This window comes from Delphinapterus leucas, chromosome 20 (genome assembly GCF_059928025.1).
Source record: "Delphinapterus leucas isolate spDelLeu-1000000601 "Yukka" chromosome 20, BTC_Dleu_Yukka2, whole genome shotgun sequence".
In the NCBI taxonomy this organism is placed as follows: domain Eukaryota; kingdom Metazoa; phylum Chordata; class Mammalia; order Artiodactyla; family Monodontidae; genus Delphinapterus; species Delphinapterus leucas.
Genome location: NC_143148.1, coordinates 13,222,199 through 13,247,189, shown reverse-complemented (window position 1 = coordinate 13,247,189; position 24,991 = coordinate 13,222,199). Strand labels below are relative to the sequence as shown.

The window sequence follows — 24,991 nt, the reverse complement described above, 5'->3', positions numbered from 1 at the left end:
GTAACAACCCAGTAAAAGTGTTTATAGGAAAGAGTGTGCACAACTTTGGTCTGTTTGTGGATTTGGTCATCTTTTTGCCGTAAACGCTGTTGGCATAGCAAACCTCCCATCACAGTTGTTCCCTCTGAAATAGTAACATGTCCTTCTATCTTATGAGTTGCCACCCAGTGAAGGAATCCCTCCCACTCCCAAGGGATATTCATCCAGCCTCTGCTTGACCACTTCCAGCAGCCAGGGAGCTTATTACCTCCTCATATGGCAGCCAGTTCCATTCTTGGACAGATACATTATTTTAAAATTCTTCCTTATGCTGAGGCAGCTGCTGTCTCCTTGGGACTGAAAGCCACAAAATGCTGGAGCTGGGAAGGGAAACTGATTTTTTTCAGGCACATGAGCTACCACTCATCCATCCCGTATCCAGGGCAAACATTGATAATCAATCACATTACTCTTTCTCACTGAACCAGAAAGTAAAATGCAGCCTTAATTTTTTTAAATTAAATTTATCTTTAAAAATTACAAAAGTAATATATGTTCATTTGCAACTAGTGAAATAGTACAAAGTTATATAAAGAGAGTGTTAATAATTCCCCCTTCTCTCCAAGGTAACCAATATGAACAGCATACACATTTTTCTACATACATACATAGACATTGACATATGAGATATATAAGGGCTTTTGTATATGGCTCTTTTTTTTTTCATTTTACAAAAATGGCATGATTGTACATATTACTATGTACTTATGGACATCCCTCCATCTTGGTAGTTAAAGATCAAACACTACTTAGATCTAAATATATTGTTTGTATGCTGCTATCAAGATCAAGCATATTTTTAATTACTACCTAACATCCCCTTATATGAGGTGTGCTCCAATTTATTAGTCATTCTCCAGTGATGGATATTGCCATTGCTTCATTTCTTCAGGACCCTTCTCACTGCAGTGTTCCGGGCAGCCACTACCAATCGATTGGAGTTAGCCTGTGAGGTAAAACACATTTGTCATGTCTGATCCAGTCTCGCTCCTTATCTCACACATTCTAGAGAAGGGAAGCAGACTAGCTCAAAGATTAAAGTGACAGAGTGGCTGGGGCAAGACTAGAACTGAATTTTCTTGACTTTCAACATTTCCCATATCTCATGTTGCCTCTCACTTAGAGCCATCTACCCTTTTTCTCCTCTGGAGTAAATAAACAAATCTAATTCTTCTTCTGTGTGCTACCCCTTCAGGTATTTGAAGCCAGTTATGCCATTCTTCCTGAGTCTTCTCTTCCCCAGGGGAAATTTCCCCAGTGCCTTCAAATTGTTCTCTTAGGGCAAGGTTTCCAAATCCCTTTACCATCCTTTGGGCCATTCCTTCTATCACCTTCTCCCCAGGGGCTGTAGAAGTCCCAAGTGTGGCTTCCATGCTCACTTTCATTTATTCATTCAATAAATATATATTGAGCACCTTCTAAGTCCTAGTCACTGTCCTGGGCACTGCGCAACTATATAGCTTGCATTTGTTGGGAAGAGAGAAACAACAAACAAAAATATGATATCTAAGGGTGCCAAATTATATAGAGTAAATGAAATAGCATTAATAGAGTGACAGAGAGAAACTCCTTAGATTGGATGGTCAGGGAAGAGCTCTCCGAGGAAATGACATTGAGCTGAGACCTGAGTGACAAGTAGAAGCCAGCCATGCATAGGTCTGGGGGAAGCCATGGATAGGTCCAAGTGAACAAGAGTTTGGTACACAGGGAGGGTGGAGGGGCCACCAGAGTCTTGCAGGGAGCCCTGTAGGCATTTTATTTAAATATAGTAGGAAGTCATTGGAGGATTTTAAGCCAGGGAGGCAACATTTGATTTGTCTTTTGAAAAGATTTCTGGGAGGCTTGTTTAGCTGGGAGCAAGGTTTCATTCCCCCACACACACACTTTCTCTTGTTTCTTATATCCAAAGGGATTGACAGCCAGACCAGTTTGCTCTGTTCAACTGTCCCACTGAGGATCTATTGAGGTGAGTCACAGCCATTGTCAGTTGTACCTCACAGCCCTCCTCAGCAGGAGCATAGACATTCAGGGAGATGGCAATAGCTCCCTAAAACCTAGCCCAGCAGGTTCAATGGGTCTTTGTATGGAGTTCTCAGTCCTCTTGGCAGCCAGAGGGAGATGGAGCCAAATGGTTTGGGGATGGAGCCAAGAGCACTGGTTGCAAGAGAGGCAGAGGGGAAATGTGAGTGGAGACCTGGAGCAGGAGACACTTAGAAAAAGCCTTAAGAGTAGTGTCCAGAAACCAGTCAGCTGAAGAATAGGCCTGTTGTCTGCCCAGTTGACACAGCTCCTGTGTAGTTCCTGCCTGCAAAAGGAATTTGGACACTTTCTTGCTTGGGAGTTTTTAACATCTGATGTGTCGCCTTCTCAGGTTGGTATCCTCTTGGCTCTTAGGAGTCTGAGTGACAAGCTGCCATGTCTGGGAGCCAAGGGGACATCCCAACCCAGAGGACCTGGGTCAGGAGTAACCTTCAAGGGAATGAAGAAGAAGGGAGAGATTCACTTCAGAACAGGGATAGGTGGGATCTTAGAGATCAGAGTGGGAGAGCTGGGTTGGAACAGATGAGATCCCCCCAGCATGTTGGAGATCTTTGAAAAGGACCTCTGCCCCTACCCTTAGGCACCCAGTTACTGATCAGTTAGCTATCCACATACCTGAGATCTCCACCAGGGTCACCACCCACCTATATCCTAGCCTTGTGGGTCTTAGCTTGAAACAATACAAAGAGTCCATAGGGTCCTTTTAGCAGGCGAGCAGTCACTCTGCCCAGCCCCCTGAAGGAGGTGACCAGAGACCAGCAAGGAAAGGGCATGTGCTTAGCATCACATGTCTGCTTAGTCATGTCACCTGGGGCCAGGTCTCCATTAATTCAGATATTTTGCCACAGTGTGCATTGTCTCCTATTTCCCATCTAGAATATCTTGCCAACTTACTCTCTGCTTTAAATCCACTTCCTTTGGCCCTGTGACAGCCAGACCTGAGGGGCAGCATCTTCTTTGTCTGGGTCTCTGAGTCCCAATCAAGCCTTTTCTCTGGATCTGGAGATTGGAGGGAGAGTTGGTTTAGTATCTGGTTAGCTTCATCTTTCTCCCAGGAGCTCAGCAGGGTAGGTACCTTGAAAGAGGAAGGCATGAGGCCTCCTTACCCCTTCAGCCCACACTCACCAGGCCAGTTCCAGCCCCTTCATTCTCTCTGACGACCTTGCTTCCTTTTCCAGGAGCCTGGAGAGGAGTGGCTAGACCAAGACCTCCCCCGATGTGAGCAGGTGTCCTCCTCCCTGCACCACCCATTGCCACCACACCAGGGAACATCCTCAAGCCCTGGCCCTCAGGGGAGAGGTAACAGGAGCCCGCAGCCGAGACCATGTGACGGCGCTGGCCCTTGCCACCGCCGTCCCCCCCACCCTGGCCCCAGGCCTGGCACCATGATGTTCCGAGACCAGGTGGGCATCCTCGCTGGCTGGTTCAAGGGCTGGAATGAGTGTGAACAGACAGTGGCCCTGCTGTCACTTCTGAAGCGGGTCACCCGCACCCAGGCCCGCTTCCTACAGCTCTGCCTGGAGCACTCACTGGCGGACTGCAATGACATTCACCTGCTGGAGTCGGAGGCCAACAGTGCTGGTGAGTCTCCAGCGATGGGCGCACAGCAGGAGGGAGACCTGGAACGGGAACAGATATCAGGTGTCTGAGGAGGCCTACCCAGCAATGGCACTAAGAAATGTGGGTTCTAGGCTTGTTGGTAGGTGAGAAGTCCCTGACCTCCCAGGTCATCATCATGGCTCTTCTGGGGCTTAGTTGCCAGAAATCCTCAGACATGGAATGGGGGACTCCTGGGGGAGTGCAGTGCAAACTAGAAACTACCCGTAACAGAGGAAGGATCATGTAGGGTGGCTGGTCTGGGCAGCTAAAAGGAACAGACTAAAGTCATTACCTATGAAAGGGGGACGGAAGGTGAGCATTAGTTCATTTCTCAAGCTACGGGACGTCAGAGCTAGGAGGAAATTTTAGAACTCTTCCAAAATTCACATGTCATCTTATACTATTCTTTACCCCCTCAAAGGTAGGTTGCACCTAAGGCATAAACAGCTTCAAGAGTTTTGAATTTAGATACAGTCCGTATCAGTTTCCTGAACACTCAGTAGAGAAGTGCTCTTTGTCCCACGAAGTTGACATTGGGATGGGTGAGCTAGGCTTTGCTAGAACCTCTCCCTCAGGCCCCAGGTCTAGCGAGGAGTCAGTCCAGAGAACCATCTCAAGGGGCACTGCTGAAGCCATTCTGGCCTTCTGGGCCTCCACAAGGCTGGATGGAGAGGTGTTGACCTAGGTGACGGGTGGGAGTGATGGAGGCCAAAGAAGAGGGGGAGTATGTGCACCTGAAAGCTAGCTGGGGAGGGGACCCCAGGACCCCATGTAGCACGTGTCCAAACTTTTCCCATGTTCTTCCTCAGGATAACGGTTCATATTGAGTCCCTACAACAAGCCAAGTACTGGTTTTACTTGTATAGTAACTTTGAAAACAGTGTTCTTTGGTGGCTCTAGAGTCAGACTGTCGAGGTTTAAATCCCAGTTGTGTCACTTGCTGTATAATCAAGTAACTTCACCTTTCTGAGCCTTGGTTTCCTCTTCTGTAAAATCAAGATGATAACTGTGCTTCTAGGTTAGTTACGACCCCTCTGAGAACAGTGCCTGGCATGTACTAAACACTCAATAAATGTTAACTGTTATTTTTATTGTCAGTAACTCATTTAGTCCACGCAACAACCTCATGAGATAGGTAATGTTGTTGTCTCCATTTTATAGGTGAGGAAATCAGCATGGGCTGCTAGGATTGGGATTTGGGGACCCCCAGAGCTGCTTCCTTCCTCTTCTCAGGCCTACCCGTCTTAGCAGCAGTCACCTTCATTTTTCTGAGTTTTTATGTACAATTCACAGAAGCACCATGGCTGTAGGGGAAGACAGTTCCTCAGGCCAGGAATCATCAGCTTAAGTCCCTGTCTCGCAGACAGTGGGCAGCAGGAACCCAGCTTGGCTCCAGCAAGCCCAGACCTCAGCCATTTCACAGCCCTCCCATCCTCCCCACCAGGGAGGGTTCCCCTCTGCTCTAGCACCAGGGCGAGCATTCTGGGGTTGTGGTATGGCTCTGCCCCTAGAGTGGGGGCTCCTTTGGGGCAGGCCAGTGTCTTAAGAAGCTTGGTCACACATCCCCACCACCCCATCCTGAGCAGGGAGTTGGGTGAGCATTGGGTGCCAATCCTGGCTATATATCAGAATCACACCCGTGCTTACTGCTATTTATTTATTAGAGCATTTTTAGTTTTTGCTTTTGTTTTCAAAATTTGTGGTAAAATCAAACCATATGAAAGGTAAAAAGTGAGGTCCCCTTCCAGACTTCCACGTTCCCAATTTGTGTATGTTTTATGAGATATTCTGTGCACGTATGAGCACATACAAGTTCTCTCTTCAGCTTTTTCATTGTTTTGATTGTTTTAGCACAAAGAACATTGCACATATTAACCAATTTGCTTTTCTCACTTAACAGTATTGAAGATCATTCCATATTCAGCACATACGTGTACACCTCATTGTTGTTAATGGCTGCTTGATTGTAAGAATAGTAAGGTAACAGAGCCTGACCTGTGTATCAAGCAGTGCTTTACTACCTTTATTACTCGTAACCCTCACAACAGCTCTGTAAGGAAGGCCTTTTAACTCCCCCATTTACAAACAAGACTGAGGTCTGCAGAGATTAGTGGCTTGCCCTGGGTTGTACAACTGGTCAGAGGTGGAGCTGGAATTTGACTTTAAATTTCTTCCTCTTGATCAGTAGGCTCTACTGCATGGTATGTTTGGTCTTACTCTTAAAAGCAGTGCTGTAATGAGTACCCTTTAAGCATCTCTAGGATAAATTTCTAGAATTCTGTGGGACTGCTAGTTTCAAGTTATGTATGTTTAAAATATTTGTTGTTACCACATTGCCCTTGAAAGACATGCTACACTTTATACCATGGTATACTTTATGCCTGAGACCCATCTCAGACGGTTTACATTAAGATATTGTGGTTAATGCCTGTCCTTGAGAACTGCTGTGGAATGAGTTGACTAGTGAATGAATATATGAATCAAGGTCTTTAGCCATAGCCCCATGTCAGGTGGTGAGAGGAAAACAAGTTGGTACTTAGGTGGATGGAGAGTTAGGGAAAACTTAAAATGAGGGAAGAGAGGGAGGGCCATGGTGTGTTCCAGAGTCAGCAGGAAGCCTGCCAGGATTAGAGCAGAGCATGACTGGAGAGAGAAGTGATCACAGAGGTAAATCCTGTGGGGCCTTGAAGGCCTCTTCCTAATAGACATTGGGGCTCCAAGACTGTGTCTCCTGTCTCCCTCCCAACCTCAGGTAGAGCAGCTGCCCTGCCTTATTTGTGAAGGAAGGAGCTGCTTCCTGGGCTTGGAGGCCTGCATCCTTTTGGAGGGCTTGGAGGAGCTCTGTATCCTCTGTTCATTACGGCTTTCCCATCCCACTGTGTTTCCCAAATTTGCATCATCAGAATCACCTGATGGGGGAGAATGTGACCTAAAATCCAGATTTCTGGGCCCCCAACCCAGACCCACTCAATCAGAGTCCTGAGAGGATAGGCCTGGTAGTGGGTACCCAAGTTCTCTTGCTGACCAGGCAGTTTGAGAGATGATGCTCTACTGATGATTCATTTGTCATGGGACATGAGAATAGGAATCAGGACACCCAGGAGTTCTAGATCAAGCTCTGCCACTAACACCTTTTGTGACGTGGGCCAGCCCCATCCCTCTTGGGCCTGAGGATTCACTAGACAGTACGGGGATTGTTCTAGATACTCTCCAAGTACATCAGTAGCCCTTAGTATTTTATGGGGTGGGCCCCTCAGTGAACCTGTCCCTCCTTCCCACCAAGATGCACACTTACCCCACAAACCAAATCTTCAGTTCATTTGGTCTACCAATTCTGGATAAGGGTTGCCTATAACAGGGTCTGAAGCTCTTCTTCAGCTTTTCAGATCCCATCAGGCCAGGAGGGCCGAACAGTGAGGCAGATCCTCTGCCTTTTTCTGGGTTTATACTCCATGTCCCACCCATCCAACCCTGCTACTTCCTTCAGTTCTCCCAGGGAGACCCTGGGTTCAGGTTTGGGTCAGAGCTGCCTACCCACCCATCTCCTTCTCAGAAAGGGCCAGGGAATGCAGAGAGCTCAGTCTCGGTGAGTGGGTTCCAATGCTGGCTTCATGTCAGAGTCACTTTATAAAAAGGACCCGAGGCCTCGGTCCTATCTCCAGAGATTTTGGTGTTTTTTAAGCTCCCTACTTGGCCCTTGTGTGCATCTAGTGGAGAACTACTAGTTTTGATGCTGACACTTGATTCTGGGTGGGCCCAGGAAGGTGGTGAAGGTACTGTCACATGACCTACTGGGAGTGGAGAGAAGAGGGGCATGGAAGAGGCTCTGGTCTGGGCTGTGTCCCTTCCTCTCAAGCAGCTAGGAGGGGGTAGGGAAGTCCCCCAGCCCGGGCAGCCAGCATTGGTTTCATGGAAGCAGAGTCTGAGATAAAACCTGGGAACAGAAAAGCAACACCCAAGGGTCTCTGGAACAGGGAAGGAGAAGCCCCAGGTTTCCCCTTGTCATTATCCCTGTTCCTTCTCTCAGTGCTGTCTTCCCTGCCTACTTGGAGCTATTAGAGTAATCCTACAACCCACCCCACTTCCCATGCTGACTTGGACCAGAAGGGTGGGGCCGGGGAAGCTGAAATCTCCTTCCCTCCCTGGTCCTATAGCTTCCTGGGCCACATTTCCTGCATTTCTTCCCTCCGCCTGTCCTCTGAGTCAGAGTCCCCCTATCCAGCAGGTTTAAGCCCTGCCCTCTCTGGCTCATCGAATCTGGGTGGGGAAACCGAGGTCAAGAAGGGGCTGTGGGTGAGTGAGTCACCCAAGCTCAACTCTAATGCCTCCACCCTCCCCTTTCAAGCTCTACTAACACAGTTCATCAAACAAAAATGTGAACCCCCTTGCCCTCCCCTATGTTTGTGTGAGATGGGATGAAGCATAGAGGGGCATGTTTGGAGCCAAAACGCATCCCCTCTGGCTGGTGCCTCAGGCTGCCACGATTGTTACAACAGCCCAGCATGTAAAAATGGATTTGCTCTTACGGCAGTCTCCAAGATATATTTGGCGCCTGTGATTTGCCAGCAACCAGGGTCATGACCTACTTAGCTCTGGTCACCTGGCCAAGGAGAGCACTCATATGCAGTCTCCCTCATCCTCTCTGGAGTCCAGGTTTGCAGCTTGGTGAGCAGCAGTCATTGACATCACAGCATTCCCCAGTCCCCTCCCCCATCCACCCACCTCCAGAATTTCATCATTGCTTGTTGTGCCTCTAGCTCAGAGGAACCAGAGACGTGTCTGTTTTTGGTAAATAACTGCATGAAATTCCCCACCCCTGTGGGGAATCTGAAGGGGGAGACCAGATGTGCCCTCCTGTGTGAATTGCTCCCTCCAGCCCCGAAATAGCGTAGGCTTTAGATCTTCAACCATCAGCAATGACAATAATAGTTGAAATGCATGGAGCACTTAACACAGATCAGGTGCTTTGCCCGACTGTCTCATTGAATCTTTACAATAACCCTGTGATGTAGGGGCTTTTAACTACCCCCATTGTACAGAAGAGGAAACCAAGGCTCAGAGAGGTTTAAAGGACTGGCCCACAGTTATGTTGACCTACGTCTTAGAGGCAGAGCTAGATTTCGAATCCAGGCAAGTTTGCCAGTTGAACTTGTACTCTTTACTCAGTATACTCTTCTAGGTCATGAGACAGAGAGACCTGAGGTCAAGGGATCCTAGACAGGGCACATTATACACACAAAGACGCCACTACCTTCCAGGGGACCACCAGGGTTCAGCTGTGCAGGTATTCATTGGGCCTCTGCTGTGCCTCAACTCTGGGCCAGACTTTTCTGCCCTGGGCGGGAAACTAGAAGTTCCAGCCCTCCCCATCATCTGCAGCCCCTGCTGGGCTCACCCCAAGGGGCCTGAGGCTGTGCAGATTCCTTGGGCCAGTTCCAGTTCTCTCTGATGCTTTCCAGTCATGGGAGGCCCACCCTTCCCAGTTCACCGCTGTACAGACACATGAACACACATTTCCCTAGGGTCAGCCTCCATTCTTCCAAAACCGCTCTCCCCTTTCACTGCAGTAGAACAAGGTCCTTCATTGAGCCCAACCCTTGGGGCTCTTCTGTCATGTCCCCTGGCAGTACCAGAGGAGAAGCTGTGTCCCTTAGCCCTGGCAGTACTCTGGGGTGGGGGAGGGACTAGACAAGGCTTCTCTCTGTCCCAGATGCCTCTGCCTACCCTGCAAGGCCTGAACAACAGCGATTGAGAGCATCAGGGTAGGGCTAAAGGGGTAGGCCAACTCTGCTGGAGGAGAAGGGAGAAAAACACCAATCATTGAGTCACATACTGAGTGCTTACTATGGGCAGACTCTGTCAGGTGCTTTATATTCATTGTCTCCCTAAATCCTCTCAGCAGCCCTGTAATCCCTCTTTTACAGAGGAGGAGGCATATTGCCCAGGCAACTATACCACACCTGGGACGCAAGTCCTTAACTTTCTGTCCCTAATCTTCAGTCACTATATTTCTTCTTCCTTCTCATCAAAAACTAAAAACTCAGGGACTAAGTCAGGAAAATGGAGTACCAGGGAGGTCCTTCCCATGTGATCCAGTGCCAGATGGAGGTGGGAGAACTCAAAAGGTGAAGACTCCCTGAAGTCAGGAAGGCTTATCCCACCTTGGAAAGATCTTTAGATATGGAGCTGACCTAAGAGATAGCTTCATGGTCATGGGGAGCTAGATCAGGAGAAGATGGATGGAGGGGATGAGGTTTCCTAGCCTTGTGTGGCAGGTCCTGAACGGGATCTTGAAAGCCAGGGACAGGGGGAAGAAGAAGATAGGCGGCATTGGAGAGATAGTAGAGGGTTGTGGGTAAAAGTTCCTCCCAGTTTTCGAGGCAGAGGGACCTGGGTTCAGATCTTGGCTCTGTCACCTTGGACATCACCTTCCCAAATGTATTTTCTCATCTACAAGATGGGCGTGCTAAAACAAGGGTTGAGGTGAGGATGAAAGACGGTCATGTTCTTAGCATGTGTCTGGCTCAGAGTAAATGGTCAGTAAATATCCATTATTACTATTATTGTGTAGTATTACTCTTCGTTCTGTTTTGGCCAGTACTGTGGGCATAACATGGCTCTGAATAAATGGATGAACCCTTGAACACTTTAACAGGGGTTCTCTAGGAAGCTTGGGTCAGAGAGGCCCAGGCAAGAAAATGTGCACTTATATGGCCAGGAGTTGAGAGGTGTATGTGTTTCATTTTCTTAGAGCTACAGATGTAAGAATTAGTTATGTGAATTCCCAAGCCATAAATTTCCAGACAGGTCATTAAGGGAAAGAAATGCGTGAAAAAGGTATTTCTCAGGTTTTAATGCAAGGCTTCCAGTGGCCAGGTGTCTGATCAGTAGTGTGGCCAAAGGAGACCAGAGGTCCTTGGAATATTAAGCCTTAAGGAAATTGGGTTGAGACACCATCAGAGACAGAGGGATCCAGATCAGGGCTCACTTGAAATCCAGATGGCTAGAATTCTGAGGCCCTCCTTCTATACATGCCCATTCCCAGCCTCTCTGTTTCCTTGTCCGGGAGTTGGCTTATGCCTTGAGAATCTCTGTGGGTATTCAAAAGGAAGGAGCCCCTGTAAGATATAATAACCATGGTGTTAGAAATGACAGCTGATGTTTACTGAGGACTTACTTTGTGCCTTCCTTTGTGCTTTGGCCTCAATTCATAGCAACCATGCCAGGTAGGAATGATTGTGAGCCCCACTTTACGGATAGAGAAAGTAGAGCTCAGTGAAGTGATCACATTTACATCAGTAAGTAGGAGAGGAGGGACATAAGCCACATCACTGCCTGTTCTTTTTCATCACCCACCCCTCTGGGGTCCTAGCTCTGTTCGGTTAGAACCAGCTCCTTTGTCCCTTTCCAAGACCTCACCAATATCCCAGTAACTCAACTCTCAGAACTTCCTTGTTAGGTGTTTGAAAATCATTACGGTGGCTATAGATATGAGCTCATTTGCCCAAGAGTGAGGGCAGAGTTGGTCCCAGTTTTTGATCATTGTTTCTTTTCTCAAGTATTGGTATACTTTGTCCCTTTCCCTTGCCCCATCAGCATTACCTGCCATCCTCCACTCCATTGAGCTAGTCATGGAAGTGGTAACAAGGTTTTCAAGGAGGACAGTCAGTCCTGTAACAGTTCCTTCCTGAGACCTCCTTTTTTTTTTTAATATTTATTTATTTATTCATTCATTCATTCATGCTGTGTCGGGTCTTAGTTGCGGCATGAGGAACCTTTAGTTGCAGCATCCAGGCCCTTAGTTGCGGCATGCATGTGGGATCTAGTTCCCTGACCAGGGATCGAACCCAGGCCCCCTGCATTGGGAGCATGGAGTTTTACCCACTGGACCACCAGGGAGTACCGAGGCCTCCTTTATGTGGCTAGCTTGGGGCCTTATTCTTGGGGAGCTCACTTCTGGGTAGAGAGAGGAAGCCTCACTCATCTTCACAGGACAGACAGGCCCTCAGACGATGGGATGGGAAGGAGACATCACCAGATCACCAGGGCGTGGAGTAGCCACAGAAGGCTTCCTGGAGAAGGGCAGGTGTAGGCAATCCCTAAAAGAAGTAGAATTTGGATAGGAGGAAGGAGACTGTTGCAGACTAAAGCGTTGAATCTCAGCCTGAGTATGGAAGCTTGGATGAATATGGCATGGAGAGAGCCCCAGGGAGGATGGGGATATCCTAAACCAAGTTTTTATCTGGAGGAATAGGAGGTGGGGGAGTGCCCTGGAAATGAAGGTGATGTTGGGCTAGGAGCTCTTGAACTTGAGTCCATTGGTGCTGGTTGCCATCATAAGCTCCTGGTCAGGAACATGATATCCTGGTGTGCTTTAGGAAGATCACTCCATCTGGGTGTATGGGATGAATTGGAAGGGGAGAATCTAGAGGCTGAGTCCAGTTTAAAAAGCAACAGTAAGCATTTATTAACTATGTTCTGTATGCCAGGCCACTTCCCATTCTTTCTTAGCTTCTTGAATCTCAGAGCGACACTGTGAATTGGGTACTGTAATTATCTTCAGAATTTTTCAGGTGAGGAAATCAGTGCTCTGTGAGGTTCAAGCGACAGAGGTCCAGCTAGTGAGTTGGGGAGTCCAGACCATCTGATTCCAGGTTTTTTTGTTTTGTTTGGCCGAGCCATATGGCATGTGGGATCTTAGTTTCCAGACCAGGGATTGAACCTGTGCCCCCCGCAGTGGAAGTGCGGAGTCCTAACCACTGGACTGCCAGGGAATTCCTGAGCGCAAGCTTTTAACCACTGTATTCCATTGTCCTCCAAGTCAGGAAAGAGGGTGTTTTGATAGTCAGGGGAAAGCAGGTACAGGCCATGAAGATAAAGAGTGGGGATACAGCAAGAAGAGCAGGCCTGGGGGCAGCAGGAGGGGCTCAGATTCCAGAGTAGCAAGTTTGGCTTATTAGGAGTCATAGCAGGTTTCTGAGAGTGGGAGTGATGGAACCAGAAAAAAAATTACTCTGGAAGCAGGCTGAGTGTGTTAGATATCACCTGTATGAGGGACAATGTCGGAGTCATGAAAGGAGAAGGGAAATGAGATTGGAGCTGAGGGAGCAGGCTATAGGCACCTCTCCTGGTTTTATGGGAGTCCCCCACCCTGGCTCCCCTGACATTCCCTCTTGTCCCCTCTGCAGCCATCGTCAGCCAGTGGCAGCAGGAGTCCAAAGAGAAGGTGGTGTCCCTCCTGCTGTCCCACCTACCCCTGCTTCAGCCAGGCAACACAGAGGCCAAGTCGGAGTACATGAGGCTGCTGCAGAAAGTGCTGGCCTACTCGATTGAGAGCAATGCCTTCATCGAGGAGAGCCGCCAGCTGCTCTCCTATGCCCTCATCCACCCGGCCACCACTCTGGAGGACCGCAATGCGCTGGCCCTCTGGCTGAGTCACTTGGAAGAGCGGCTAGCTAGCGGCTTCCGCACCCGGCCTGAGCCCACCTACCACTCACGCCAGGGCTCGGATGAGTGGGGTGGCCCTGCAGAGCTGGGCCCTGGGGAGGCAGGACCAGGCTGGCAGGACAAGCCACCCCGGGAAAATGGACACGTGCCCTTCCACCCACCCAGCTCAGTGCCGCCAGCCATCAACAGTATTGGGAGCAACGCAAACGCAGGTGAGGAGGTGGGAGTCCGGGAGGCCATGCCTACTTGAAAAGGGTCGGACCGGGCTCTCTCTTCACTCGCTCTGTGTCCCTGGGCAAGTCACATAACCTCTCTGGGCCTCAGCTTTATGAGACAGTGCAGAGGTTGTGAACTGGCATTCCCAGAGCCATTTCTGACCTGCAGACATGTTTTATTGAGCTCAAACTCAACAAAACTTTGGTTTTTGTTTTGTTATGTTTTTAAATAAATTTGGTGTTGTAAGGAATTGGGAATTTTCTCCTAAAAATCTGGATTTTCAGCTTCTCTTGAAAAGTCAAAAGATCTGGCAACTCAAGGCCTGTATTCCTGGTGGCAACCGTAAGATGGAGTTGAATATTGGTCACCGCCTTCTGACCCTGCACATGTGTCCCAGTCGGCCTCTGCCCCTACCATCCCACTTTGGGCATGTGTGATAACTGCCTGACTTCAGTTATAGACCATCATAATTTGAGGTCCCTTCCAGCCCAGACATTCTGGATTTTTGTATCTGGCTGCAGCCTACAGACTCATTTCTGAGAAATGTATGTTTGTAAGCCTGTTCATATTAGGTGTAACTCATGCTGCAAGGCATTAGTAATAGTAGGTAACATTGTTGAGCATTGACTGTGCTAGGTACTCTTTTATAGGCACTTTTCAGGCATGATCTCGTTTAATCCTCATCACAACAATATTATTAGCCCCATTCTGCAGATGAAGGCACTGAGACTCAAAGAGCCGAAGTCTTGTATTCAAGGTCACAGAACAAGTGGTGGAACTGGCCAGGGTTTAGACCCAGGCAATCTGATACCAGAGCTTGCATCTGACCACTGTGCCATCCTTCAACTAAGTGGCCTCTTAGCAGGCACCCGCAGAGGCTGGGGTCAGCGGGAGGAGCTGGTATTCCAGTGAGTTTTTGAAATATTAGTTGAACAGTATAAGGGAGAATGGCGTTTCCAAGGATTGATGAGGTGACAGGACCTGACTTAAAGCAAGAAGTTTCCAAATTTAACCTCAAGGTGGCCGGCCCCTTTTTGCAGGCACTGGTTAAAGCAGGCCAGGAGTGGGTGGCAGTGAAATGTTACCTGTGCCAGTGGGTGGGGTGAACCCTGGGTCTTCATTGCCCAGCTGTGTGGCACCTGTTACATATCAGTTACCCCTGAGCCTCTTTCTTCCCCAGCTGAATATGGATATCCTGGTCACCTGCCTCCTTCCAAGATGCTGGCAAGAATCAGGGAAGATAGAGGGGTAGAAGGGTACTTCTGGGAACTCTAGCAACCCAAGGTGTCTTGGACCTTGTTTTCTAGTCTCAGAGCATGACAGTTTCTGGGTCCATGTTGGGAGGGTATATTAATAATCATAATTCTAGCTAAAATATATTCAGCGTTTAGTCTTTGCCAAGAGCTGTTCTGAGAAGTTTATACTTATAAATTCATTGGCTGAGGCACAGAGGAGTCACTTGCCCAAGGTGGTGTAGCCAGAATTTCAATCGAGGCAGTCTGGCTCCTCAGCTTATATTCTTTGTTACTGTGCTACACTGCCCCCACCTAAAAGTGACCCTCCCGAAGATGCTTATCAAGGGGAGGGGTCACCCATGCAGGGTGCCCATACAGTCCTTCCTCCCCACGATGGGGACAGCAGCTTTAGAGGACCAAGCTGGAACAATGTTAAATAGGGGATTTGAACCAGAAGAGGAAATGGGCATTCCAGGTACAGGGCACAGCATGAATTGAAGGTATAGGGGTGTCAGATTGGAGGGGACAGTATGCAGACATGTCTGGCTAGGATGGAGAAGTGCGAGGATTTAAATGAGTAATAGCAGTAGCAAATATTCATGTTTACCCTGTGCCAGAGACTTCACATGGAAGTGGAGACAGAGGGGGAAGATGAAGTGACTTGCTCAGGATCATGAAGTTAATAGATGGCAGAGCCAGAATTTGTACACAGGTCTGTCTTGACTCTCAGATCTCAGTATGTTAGGGCCACATTCAGAGGGGGACTTGAAGGCTAGGATGAAGCTTTTCAATTTCAATTTCAAGCAGTTGCAGGAAACAGGAAGCCATTAAACTATTTTTGAGTGGGGAGCAAGGATTGGCCTGTAAGGGCAGGCAGGGTGGGTTTGGGGTGCTGCCAAGGACAGGCCAGGGCTTCTTGGAGAGTGTGAGGCCCTGGATGTCTGGCCGGCATTCCTGTTTTTATGGTTCTCATGCTGTGGCCAGCCTCCACCCCAGTGTGGGTCCAGAAAGGGCTCCTCAGGAACTGCACAATCGTTCCAATCAGGATAATTTCCAGCCCTCTCAGCCTCGCCTTCCCGCTTCTTGGTTGAGAAGGGAGGAAGGAGGAAGCCAGGAACACCAAGACAGGCAAAAAAAAAAGGCCTGTGTTAAAGGTTACCCAGCCCCTCCCAGGGCCCAGAGGGTGACATCTTCTAGGAGTCCAGAGGCTTGGAGGAGCCCCTTGCAGAGAACCCCAGAAGTCACAGATAGGGGGAGGAGGCTAGCCTTAGTGGGTGGGATCAATGCACTGCCCTCTCCCTCAGGTGACTTCCTGGCTAGGATCATAGATAACTGTCACAGATGAGGGAAGGTGCTTTGGGGACCTGTACCAGGCTGGTTGTCCTTCTGAGGCTGGGTGTCAGTGTAGCACTGGCAGGAATCCCAGCCTTTCCATCAGAAACAAGGCTGGGGTTCTTCTGTCTCTGCCTCCCAACTCTTTGTGGGAACTGGGACAAAGGACTTCAGTTCCCCAGGCCTTGATGTTCTCACCTACCCAGGGTGAGGCTTTTTGGCTTTGTTTCCTTTTCTTTTTTTGACTTGAGATACTTCTAGATTTCCTGTGTCAAGCTCAGAGGCCCCCTTAGCACCCTTAGGATGGTGGGTGCCCTCCTTTTGGACTTAGTGAAACTTTGAAAGTTCCTGTGTATCTTGCCCTGACCTGGAGGTACAGAAATGATGGAGCAGGCTTGCAGCCATCCTACAGAAGCCCAGAGTCCAGTGTGAGGCAGGCTAGTGAAGGGGGCAGTAAGTGCTGGACTTGAGGTAGCACAGGGGCCCAGGGAACGCAGAGGAAGGAGTCACAGAAGAGGGAACGCTTGAGCCAGGAGTCAAGGCTGAAGTGGCTGGCAGATAAGGGTGGACGAGCGGTGAGCTAGGGGGAGGGAATAGCACTTGTAAAGGTCTGGAAGCTCATGGGAACCTGCCCTGTCCTTAGAATGGTTAAAAATCAAGTTGGATCCTTTTTCTTACCTCAGGAATGGGATGGATGGAGGATGTGAAACATCCTGTGGATGAGGGCCTGGATTCACCCTGATTTGGGCTCAGTATAGGAAAAATCTTTGGGAGGTGGTGAAGCCCAATAACAGAGATGTTGAGGAAGCAGTTTATGTACTTCATTCACTTACTTTGCAAGTAGTTGTGAAGAACCTCCTCTAGTCGAGGCCTCATTGTAATTACTGAGGATACAATGATGTTTAAGACAGGACAGGGCCCTGCTGTCACAGGTCTTGTAGGAGGGGCGTACAGTTAATAAGCAAGTGAACAAATAACTAGATAAGGTCATTTCAAGCTGTGATACGTGCTGTAAGAAAGATAAGGCAGCGGGGCTTCCCTGGTGGCGCAGTGGTTGAGAGTCCGCCTGCCGATGCAGGGGACACAGGCTCGTGCCCCGGTCCGGGAGGATCCCACATGCCGCGGAGCCTGCGCGTCCGGAGCTTGTGCTCCACAACGGGAGAGGCCACAACAGTGAGAGGCCCGAGTACCGCAAAAAAAAAAAAGATAAGGCAGAGTGATATGATAGGGGGTTGGTGGGGGACAGCTACTGCTGACTGAGGGTTCAGGGAAAGCCTCAGAAGAGGTGATTGTTTGAGATGAGACCTGGGGGAGCCAACTGCTAAGATCAGGAGAACAAGAAGAGCGAGCAAGCACAGAAGTCCTGAGGCTGGAACAAGCCTGAGTGTTCCAGGAACAGATTGGGGCGGGTGTGCGGCAAAGGCTAGAAGGGCTTGAACCAAAGGGGTGAGTCATGAGAGATGAGAAGTCAGAGGTGAGCAGGGCCCAGATCCTGCAGGGCCTTGTAGGTGTCGGGGGAAGAGTTTGAATTTTATTCTCAGTGCGAAGGGAAGCTACAGGTAAGATTTAATCGGGGACTGACTGGGTCAGATTTGCATTTTTAAGAAGGATCAGTGTGGCTGTTGTGAGTTGATTAGACTGTAGGGGGCAAGGATGAAGGCAAGAAACCGGTGAGGAGGTTGTGACAGTAATTCCAGCTAGGGACGCCAGTGACTTGGCCCAGGGTGCTAGCAGAGGAAGTGGAGCGGTTCAGAGAAGTGGCTGAGAGCTTGCTGATGGATTGGGGGGTGGAGGAGTGAGGGAACCAGCAGTACCTGGTAGGTGGTTCCCCTCAGACCCCAGAGTCCCTTCCTCTTGTTGAATTCCAGGGCTGAGCTGCCGTCCATGGCACTGACCAGGGGGACACGGTCTCCTGTGGTCAGATCCCCAAGCCTGACCTCTTGCCTCTCTCCCCCTCCGGCCAGGTCTCCCCTGCCAAATCCACCCCAGCCCGCTGAAGCGCTCCATGTCGCTCATCCCCACGAGCCCCCAGGCCCCTGGTGAGTGGCCGAGTCCAGAGGAGCTTGGGGCCCGGGCTGCTTTCACCACGCCCGACCACGCACCCCTCTCGCCCCAGAGCAGCGTGGCCTCCTCTGGCAGCGAGCAGACGGAGGAGCAGGGCTCCAGCCGGAACACTTTTCAGGAGGACGGCAGTGGCATGAAAGGTACAATGTGGGAGAGTAACACTAGGACCCTCCTCAAGAGGCTTCCGCAGAACTTACAAGGACAGAAGAGAGCTTGTAGCTGCCGGGGTGATTACCCAGCCCCTCCCAGGGCCCAGAGGGTGACATCTTCTAGGAGTCCAGAGGCTTGGAGGACAGGTGGGGTACCTGTCCTGTCCCTCCCCACCCAATTCTTCCTCTCCCCCCCCTCCATCCCCGAGAAGGGGACAGGTCTGAGGAGAGTGGACAGGCCCTGCCCTTACTTAAGACTGGGCAGAGGGACCCCCACAGGTCCCAGTCTGATGGGGGAAAAGCCCCTGCCCTCAGGCACACCAGCCTGACAAGAAAGCCAGGACACAGAGGTAACTGATGGAATAGAGGTTCCAGGAATACTTTTAAAGACATCAGAGGTCATCCTAGTACACATCCAAACCAGCAACTCAGGAGGATCGGGTGTTCTGACCAGGGAAGGCCACCTGGAAGGGTCTGGCTGGACAGAAGAAGGTAGCTTATGGACCCTTGGCTCCTCCCTACCTCCTTCCAATTTTCTACAGCCTTTAAGGCTGCCTATGATTCATGCCTGGTCCTTCCCCACATCTGTCACCAGGGCCAGATTCCTTATCTCAGGCCCTCCCTTCTTTTCCACAGATGTGCCCTCGTGGCTTAAGAGCCTCCGCTTGCACAAGTACGCGGCCCTCTTCTCACAGATGAGCTATGAGGAGATGATGACACTGACTGAGCAGCACTTGGAGTCTCAGGTAAAGCTGAGGGGACCATCAGGGCGGGGTTGGGGGCAGTACCATTTTGACATTACCCTTGCAGCCCAAGCCTCCTCTGTCTCTTTGGGCCTTGTTGGGTACCTCAGCCTCCCATTTCCAGCTTCCTCTCCCCTTCTGTCCTACCGCAGAATGTCACCAAAGGTGCCCGCCACAAGATAGCCCTGAGCATCCAGAAGCTGCGCGAGAGGCAGAGTGTCCTCAAATCCCTGGAGAAGGTGAGGACCTGCTATCCCCATCCAAGGCCAACTGGCTACCCAGTGGTGCTAGTGGCTGAAGTCTCTGGGTCAGCCTTGTTGCCCATGTGGCCCCCACCTCGGAACCTCCGCAACCCTAGGGAACCAGGGTCCAAGGACCAAGTGCAGGTCGGCTCACAGGGTTCACTTGCTGTGGCTAAGCTAAGAGGCTCTCCTCCCTGTCTGTCCTGGCCTGTGTCTCCAGAATCTTGTTTGTTGACTCAGCCCCTCTCTTCCATTTCACTTTTCCATTTCTAACAGCTCTTTCTGATAGAGCAGAGTGTCTCCCCTGTGTGCATGATCTCTCTTTCCAGTTGGTTGTTTCTTATCCGCTCACTCTCCTTACACATCTGCCTTGATTTGCATCCCTTTTTCCCTTTCCCTGCCACTTACCTTCTGGTTTTTGCCCCCTTCAGTGTCTTAGTCCAGATCTCTGGGTCTGAATCTGGTTCCATCCTCGGTGGGACCCTGAGGCCCCACTTTCTAAACTCCGTGGGACTCTACCTTGAGGGGGGAACAGGGACTGTGTATGTACAAATGTGTGTGTGCATGTGTGTGTGTGTATGCTCTGGCAGTGCCCTTACCTGCCTTCTCTGTGTGCTGGAACCCAGGGTCCCACCAGCTCTCTGCAAGGACTGTTTGACCCCACATGTATAGTCATTCTACGTAGCTCTGGGGGTTGGCATGTGACCCAGGCTGTGTCTTCCCCACTCAGGATGTGCTGGAAGGCGGGAATCTGCGAAACGCTCTGCAGGAGCTGCAGCAGATCATCATCACCCCCATCAAGGCCTACAGTGTCCTTCAGGCCACTGTGGCTGCCGCCACCGCCACCACCTCTACTGCCAAGGACGGGGGCCGGGGGGAGCCGCCGCTGCCAGGTGCGGAGCCTCCCCTGGCTCACCCTGGCACAGACAAGGGCAGTGAGGCCAAGGACCCTCCAGCTGCAGAGGGCTACCCCCCTCCACCAGCTCCAGCTCCCACTGATGGCAGTGAGCCAGCCCCGGCTCCCGTCGCTGATGGAGACATCCCCAGTCAGTTTACACGGGTGATGGGCAAAGGTGAGACCACCCAGGGCCCAGTAGGAAATTCTGGGGCAGGGTGCCAAGTGAACCCAGGCATCAAAGGTCAAATCCAGTTTAAATGATGGAAGCAAAACTTTTCAAAGCACTCTGGGGATTAGAGCACTACAGAGAGTGGCTAAGACTGAGATGACAGGGCCCCTGCCCTCGGGTGCATCCAGGCTGACGGTGGGAGACAGTCCTTACCCTCAAAGTGTCTCCAGCCTGAGCAGAAGATGGGACGTTGTGTCAGTGGAAACTGCATACAGTAAGGAGTAAAGAGATAAGGCGAATCCGTCGGCTCTTTCAGAGGGGACTGAAGTCCACGGGATGGGTGTGGTGAAGCTCTTAATGGTGAAGCCTTTTCCTAAGGCAGCACAGTGTAGGCAACTTTACACTTGGGGTTAAGTTGTTTCTTTTTTTTTAATAAGTTTGTTTTTTTTATATATAAATTTATTATTTATTTACTTTTGGCTGCATTGGGTCTTCATTGCTGTGCACGGGCTTTCTCTAGTTGTGGCGAGCGGCAGCTACTCTTCCATTTCAGTGCGCGGGCTTCTCGTTACAGTGGCTTCTCTTGTTGCAGAGCACGGGCTCTAGGTGCGCGGGCTCCAGTAGTTGTGGCGCGTGGGCTCTAGAGCGCAGGCTCGGTAGTTGTGGCTCACGGGCTTAGTTGCTCCGCGGCCTGTGGGATTTTCCCGGACCAGGGCTCGAACCCGTGTCCCCTGCATTGGCAGGCGGGTTCTTAACTACTGCACCACCAGGGAAGTCCCAGGTGCAAGTTCTTTTAGCTGAGTGGCCTGGGACAAGTGACTCAACCTCTCTGAGCCTCAGGCTAAAGTTGCCTACATTGATGAGACTGTTGCAAGACTTAAAAAGGAGAAAAGGTATCATTTACTTCACATCTGCTTTATGCCAGGCACTATGCTGGGCACTTTATATATCCTCGTGATAAGCCAGGTACAGTGCTTGGCACATAGCTAGTACTCATCCAGCACGAGTTTCCTGACCCACCTTCTGTGCCACCCAGCTGGGCCAGGGAAGCTGGAACATGGCAGAGGGCATGCTGGTAGCTAACCTCCTGCCCTCTCCCATGTCCCCAAGTGTGCACCCAGCTGCTGGTGTCCCGACCAGACGAGGAGAACATCACCAGTTACCTCCAGCTCATCGAAAAGTGCCTGACTCATGAGGTGAGGCCTTCTCTAGGGGTCCCAAGAAGGGAAAGGCTGCCCCATCACTCTCAGGACCAACATTCCTTATATAACCAATAGGGCCCTGCCTGACTGGCACGTGCCCACCTCTCCAGCCCTCATCCTTCCCAGTGTTGGGTTCAGTGGATGCCCCTGAGTGCTCATTCTTAGAGCCTTAGTACATAATCCTCTGGGGAGTAAGTCCCCCTCCCGTCTGCTGGCCCCTCAGATCTCAGTTGATACGTCTGTATCTCAGGGATGCCTTGACCAGCCCCTCATAACATCAGGTTTCTTGTGCCTCCTGTGCTTCTCCCTCACAGCATTTATCACTTATGAATGCGTGTGTATCTTCTCCCCAACTAAACTGTAAGCTCCGTGAGCACAGGTCACCTCTGTGTCCCAGCTTTGACCAGCACAGGCAGTTGATAAATATCTGAGCAAATGGATGGAAGGCAAATGTGAAAGAAGCACACACACCCCTTTCACCCCCCTAATTCTAGGCTTTCACGGAAACGCAGAAGAAACGGCTGCTGTCCTGGAAACAGCAAGTGCTGAAGCTCCTCCGGACCTTCCCGCGCAAAGCCGCACTAGAGATGCAGAACTACCGGCAGCAGAAAGGGTAGGCGGGCAGCCAGGGCACAGGGACTTCCCTCCCTAGGCCCTCATTGGTTGACAGATAGTGCCTAGAGGGGTGATTGCATTCTGGGCTGGGAATCCTGTTATACTCATTCAGTAACTGGGTGTCTTTATACAAGTCACCCAGTGAGGACTTTGCCATAAGAAAATCAGGTGGTCCCTGATTTTCCATTAGAATAGAGTGCTGCGCTGGCAAAACCAGCACATGTCCCCATAGCTGGCCCCTCGCCTGTCCCTTGTTCTCCTCACCTGTGTGCAGAGGACTCTGAAGTCCCTTCTCACTCCAAACAAACAGCAGAAACATTGTGCTTGAGAATTGAAGTTAGGAGAACTACTTTGAGTGGACTTGAGGAAACCTTCGTACACTCCCCGTCTCCATCCTGGGATTACCCTTGGGGCAGGAGGAGACGATGTACAGAGCAGGGCCTTGCACAGGGAATCCCTGCTCAGAGCAGATCTGTGTTCTGTCTATCCATGGGGGCTGCCGGGGGCGGGGGGCGGTGAGGAAGAGGTGAACAGATGGGCCCCATCCACCTAAACTGACACCCTGCCTTCTCTCTCACAGCTGGGCATTCGGCTCCAACTCACTCCCCATAGCTGGCTCTGTGGGGATGGGGGTGGCCCGGCGGACCCAGCGGCAGTTCCCAATGCCTCCCCGGGCCCTTCCGCCTGGCAGAATGGGCCTTCTGAGCCCCTCGGGCATTGGGGGCATCTCCCCTCGACATGCCCTCACCAGCCCCAGCCTTGGGGGCCAGGGCCGACAGGTGAGCCAGCTGGAAGCAAAGGACCTGGCACTTCTGGGGTTGGGGTGGTGGTGCCTGATATATGTGTCCATATCTCTGTGTCTGGGCCCAGCGTAGAGGGGAGGGGACGACTCTGCCAGCTCCACCACTTCTGGGTCTGGGCCTCTTCCCCGCTCACCCACTGCTTTCTCTCTCCCATGCCACATGCAGAACCTGTGGTTCGCCAACCCTGGAGGCAGCAACAGCATGCCCAGCCAGAGCCGCAGCTCTGTGCAGCGGACCCACTCGCTCCCGGTCCACTCGTCCCCCCAGGCTATTCTCATGTTCCCTCCAGGTACAGTGCCCACCCTTACGACTCGGCCTCAACAGCACCCTTAGCTGGCCTTTCTTTTCTCTTCTGGGTCTTGTACACACTATCCCTTGCATGTGTTCTGTCCCTCTGTCTTTCTGTCTTTCTCCCCCTCCCTGTCATCTTCTCTCACTCCTCATTCCCACCCACCCCCCATCTCTATCTCTCTCCCTCCCTGTGTCATAATCTTAGTGTTCATACTGGTCTCTGTCCCCGTCTTCTTCTAGAATCATTAAGTACTCAGTTTGGAAGGGTGGAGGGGATGAGACAGTCCCAGCAGCCAGGTGTCTATAGAAGGGAGTCCTGCCTATCAGTCCACTGGCATTCTTTCAGGAGCCAGGTGACCAAGCAGGAACCAGTAGACTTCAGCTCTTGGAATGGGTTCTACACTAAAGGGTGGAAGGTCTGTCTTCCCCTCTGCTCACAGATCAGCCTAGAGATGGGAGATTAGAATGAGGGCAAAGTGGGCAAAAGGGAGGTTAGAGAAGCGCTAGCCCTGCCTTGCTCAGTAAGTCAGGGGTGACTCCCTATGCCAGGCCTGCTGCTGGGCACTGAGGCTGCAGAAGCAGATAAGGCTGGTTTGGAAAGGGCTGCCTCTAGAGAGAGCTTAGATTTGCCTGTGACCCTAAACTCATGTCACAAATAGCCAAATCAATAGGGATTCTTTATGAGATTATGCGAACTGCCATCTGTGGGAGGCAGGAGACCCCATTTGTCCCATTCATCCTAGCACAGGGCTTGGCACATGGTAGGCATCTGTAAATGATAGTAAATGACTGGGTGGATGAATTACAGGAGTAAAAAATGAGAACAGTTCTTTTCACCAGTATGCCGTGTGCTAGACTGTGTGTCAGACAGCTTTTCTGCACTGTTGAATGAAATCCTCCCAACTGCACATGTGAAGGCACTGATATTATTTTCATCTTATTAGTCATGAATCTGAGTCTCAGAGAGGTGATTTGCCCAAGGTCAAAAATTTTTTTTATTAAGGAGAGACAGTTAGATGGTCTGACATGGCTCATGGGTTCAGAAGGGAGGTCGTGAGAGGTGAGGCTGGAGCACGAAAGAGCAGGGTCTTCTAAACCTAGGTAGAAAGCTTAGAGTTCCTCTGGAAGCAGTGAGGAGCCCAGGAAGGGTTTTAAGCAGTGGGTGGTGTCAGGTCTGCCCAGGGACCTGGTGGGCTCTTGCCCAGGTTCCAGAACAGGAGGCCCTTTGAGAGACTGTATGAAGACCAGCCCCCATGGCTGCTGTCCAGATTTGCCGTGCCTGCTAGGCCTTCCCCAACAGCATCCTGACAGAGGAGCAAGTCCAAGTGGGAGGGAACGGCTCTAATTAAGCTTCCACACCAAGTACAGAGCAAGTCATCAGTCAGGGAGCACGGGGCTGCCCAGTGCTCAGGGCAGATGCCCTCACTGTGCCCAAGGGAACGTGTAGTGTGTCCAAAATAGTCGTGGCCTCCAAGCAGCTCCCCCAGCTTTACATTACTTCCTGTCGGCCTTTCTCTGTGTTGCCAAGCCTCTGCCCTTGCCATCATCACCTCTGCCTGCTTAGTGGCACTCCCAGGCCTGTCCTTCAACTCCGCCCAGTCATACCTTCCATCCAAGTGTGTGCGTGTCTTACATTCTCTGTGTCTCTGTCTCTTGCCTTTACTTTCCCTTCTTCCCTTTCCCTCTCGTCCCCCTCAGCCTCTGCCTCATGCCAGCCTTTGTCTTCATGACTCTACCTTTCACCCCAGTCCAGTTCTTACTGCTTTCATTCTCCTGTCTCCCACCCAGACTGCCCGGTCCCTGGGCCTGACCTGGAGATCAATCCCACTCTGGAGTCTCTGTGTCTGAGCATGACAGAACACGCCTTGGGTGGTGAGCATTTCCTCTTTCCCTGACCCAGCTCCCAC

At 50.8% G+C, this 24,991-nt stretch overlaps 1 protein-coding gene across 9 annotated transcripts in view; it reads left to right on the top strand.

Annotated features, from left to right (window-relative positions):
• Positions 1-24,991, top strand: part of SAMD4B (sterile alpha motif domain containing 4B) — a 37,387-nt gene that overhangs the window by 9,982 nt on the left and 2,414 nt on the right. For 5 of the 9 annotated variants that reach the window (XM_089902850.1, XM_089902843.1, XM_089902841.1 and 2 more), the window contains 11 exons: positions 3,258-3,660; positions 12,867-13,337; positions 17,873-18,112; positions 18,758-18,867; positions 19,017-19,103; positions 19,837-20,179; positions 21,284-21,369; positions 21,870-21,988; positions 22,571-22,769; positions 22,959-23,082; positions 24,873-24,956. In XM_089902850.1, the coding sequence (XP_089758976.1) occupies positions 3,465-3,660; positions 12,867-13,337; positions 17,873-18,112; positions 18,758-18,867; positions 19,017-19,103; positions 19,837-20,179; positions 21,284-21,369; positions 21,870-21,988; positions 22,571-22,769; positions 22,959-23,082; positions 24,873-24,956 (2,059 nt within the window). In that variant the 5' untranslated portion in view covers positions 3,258-3,464. Of the gene's footprint in view, positions 1-931; positions 993-1,948; positions 2,006-3,257; positions 3,661-12,866; positions 13,338-17,872; positions 18,113-18,757; positions 18,868-19,016; positions 19,104-19,836; positions 20,180-21,283; positions 21,370-21,869; positions 21,989-22,570; positions 22,770-22,958; positions 23,083-24,872; positions 24,957-24,991 lie in introns of all 9 variants that reach the window. The other 4 variants (XM_089902849.1, XM_089902847.1, XM_089902845.1 and 1 more) reach the window with 2 other exon arrangements.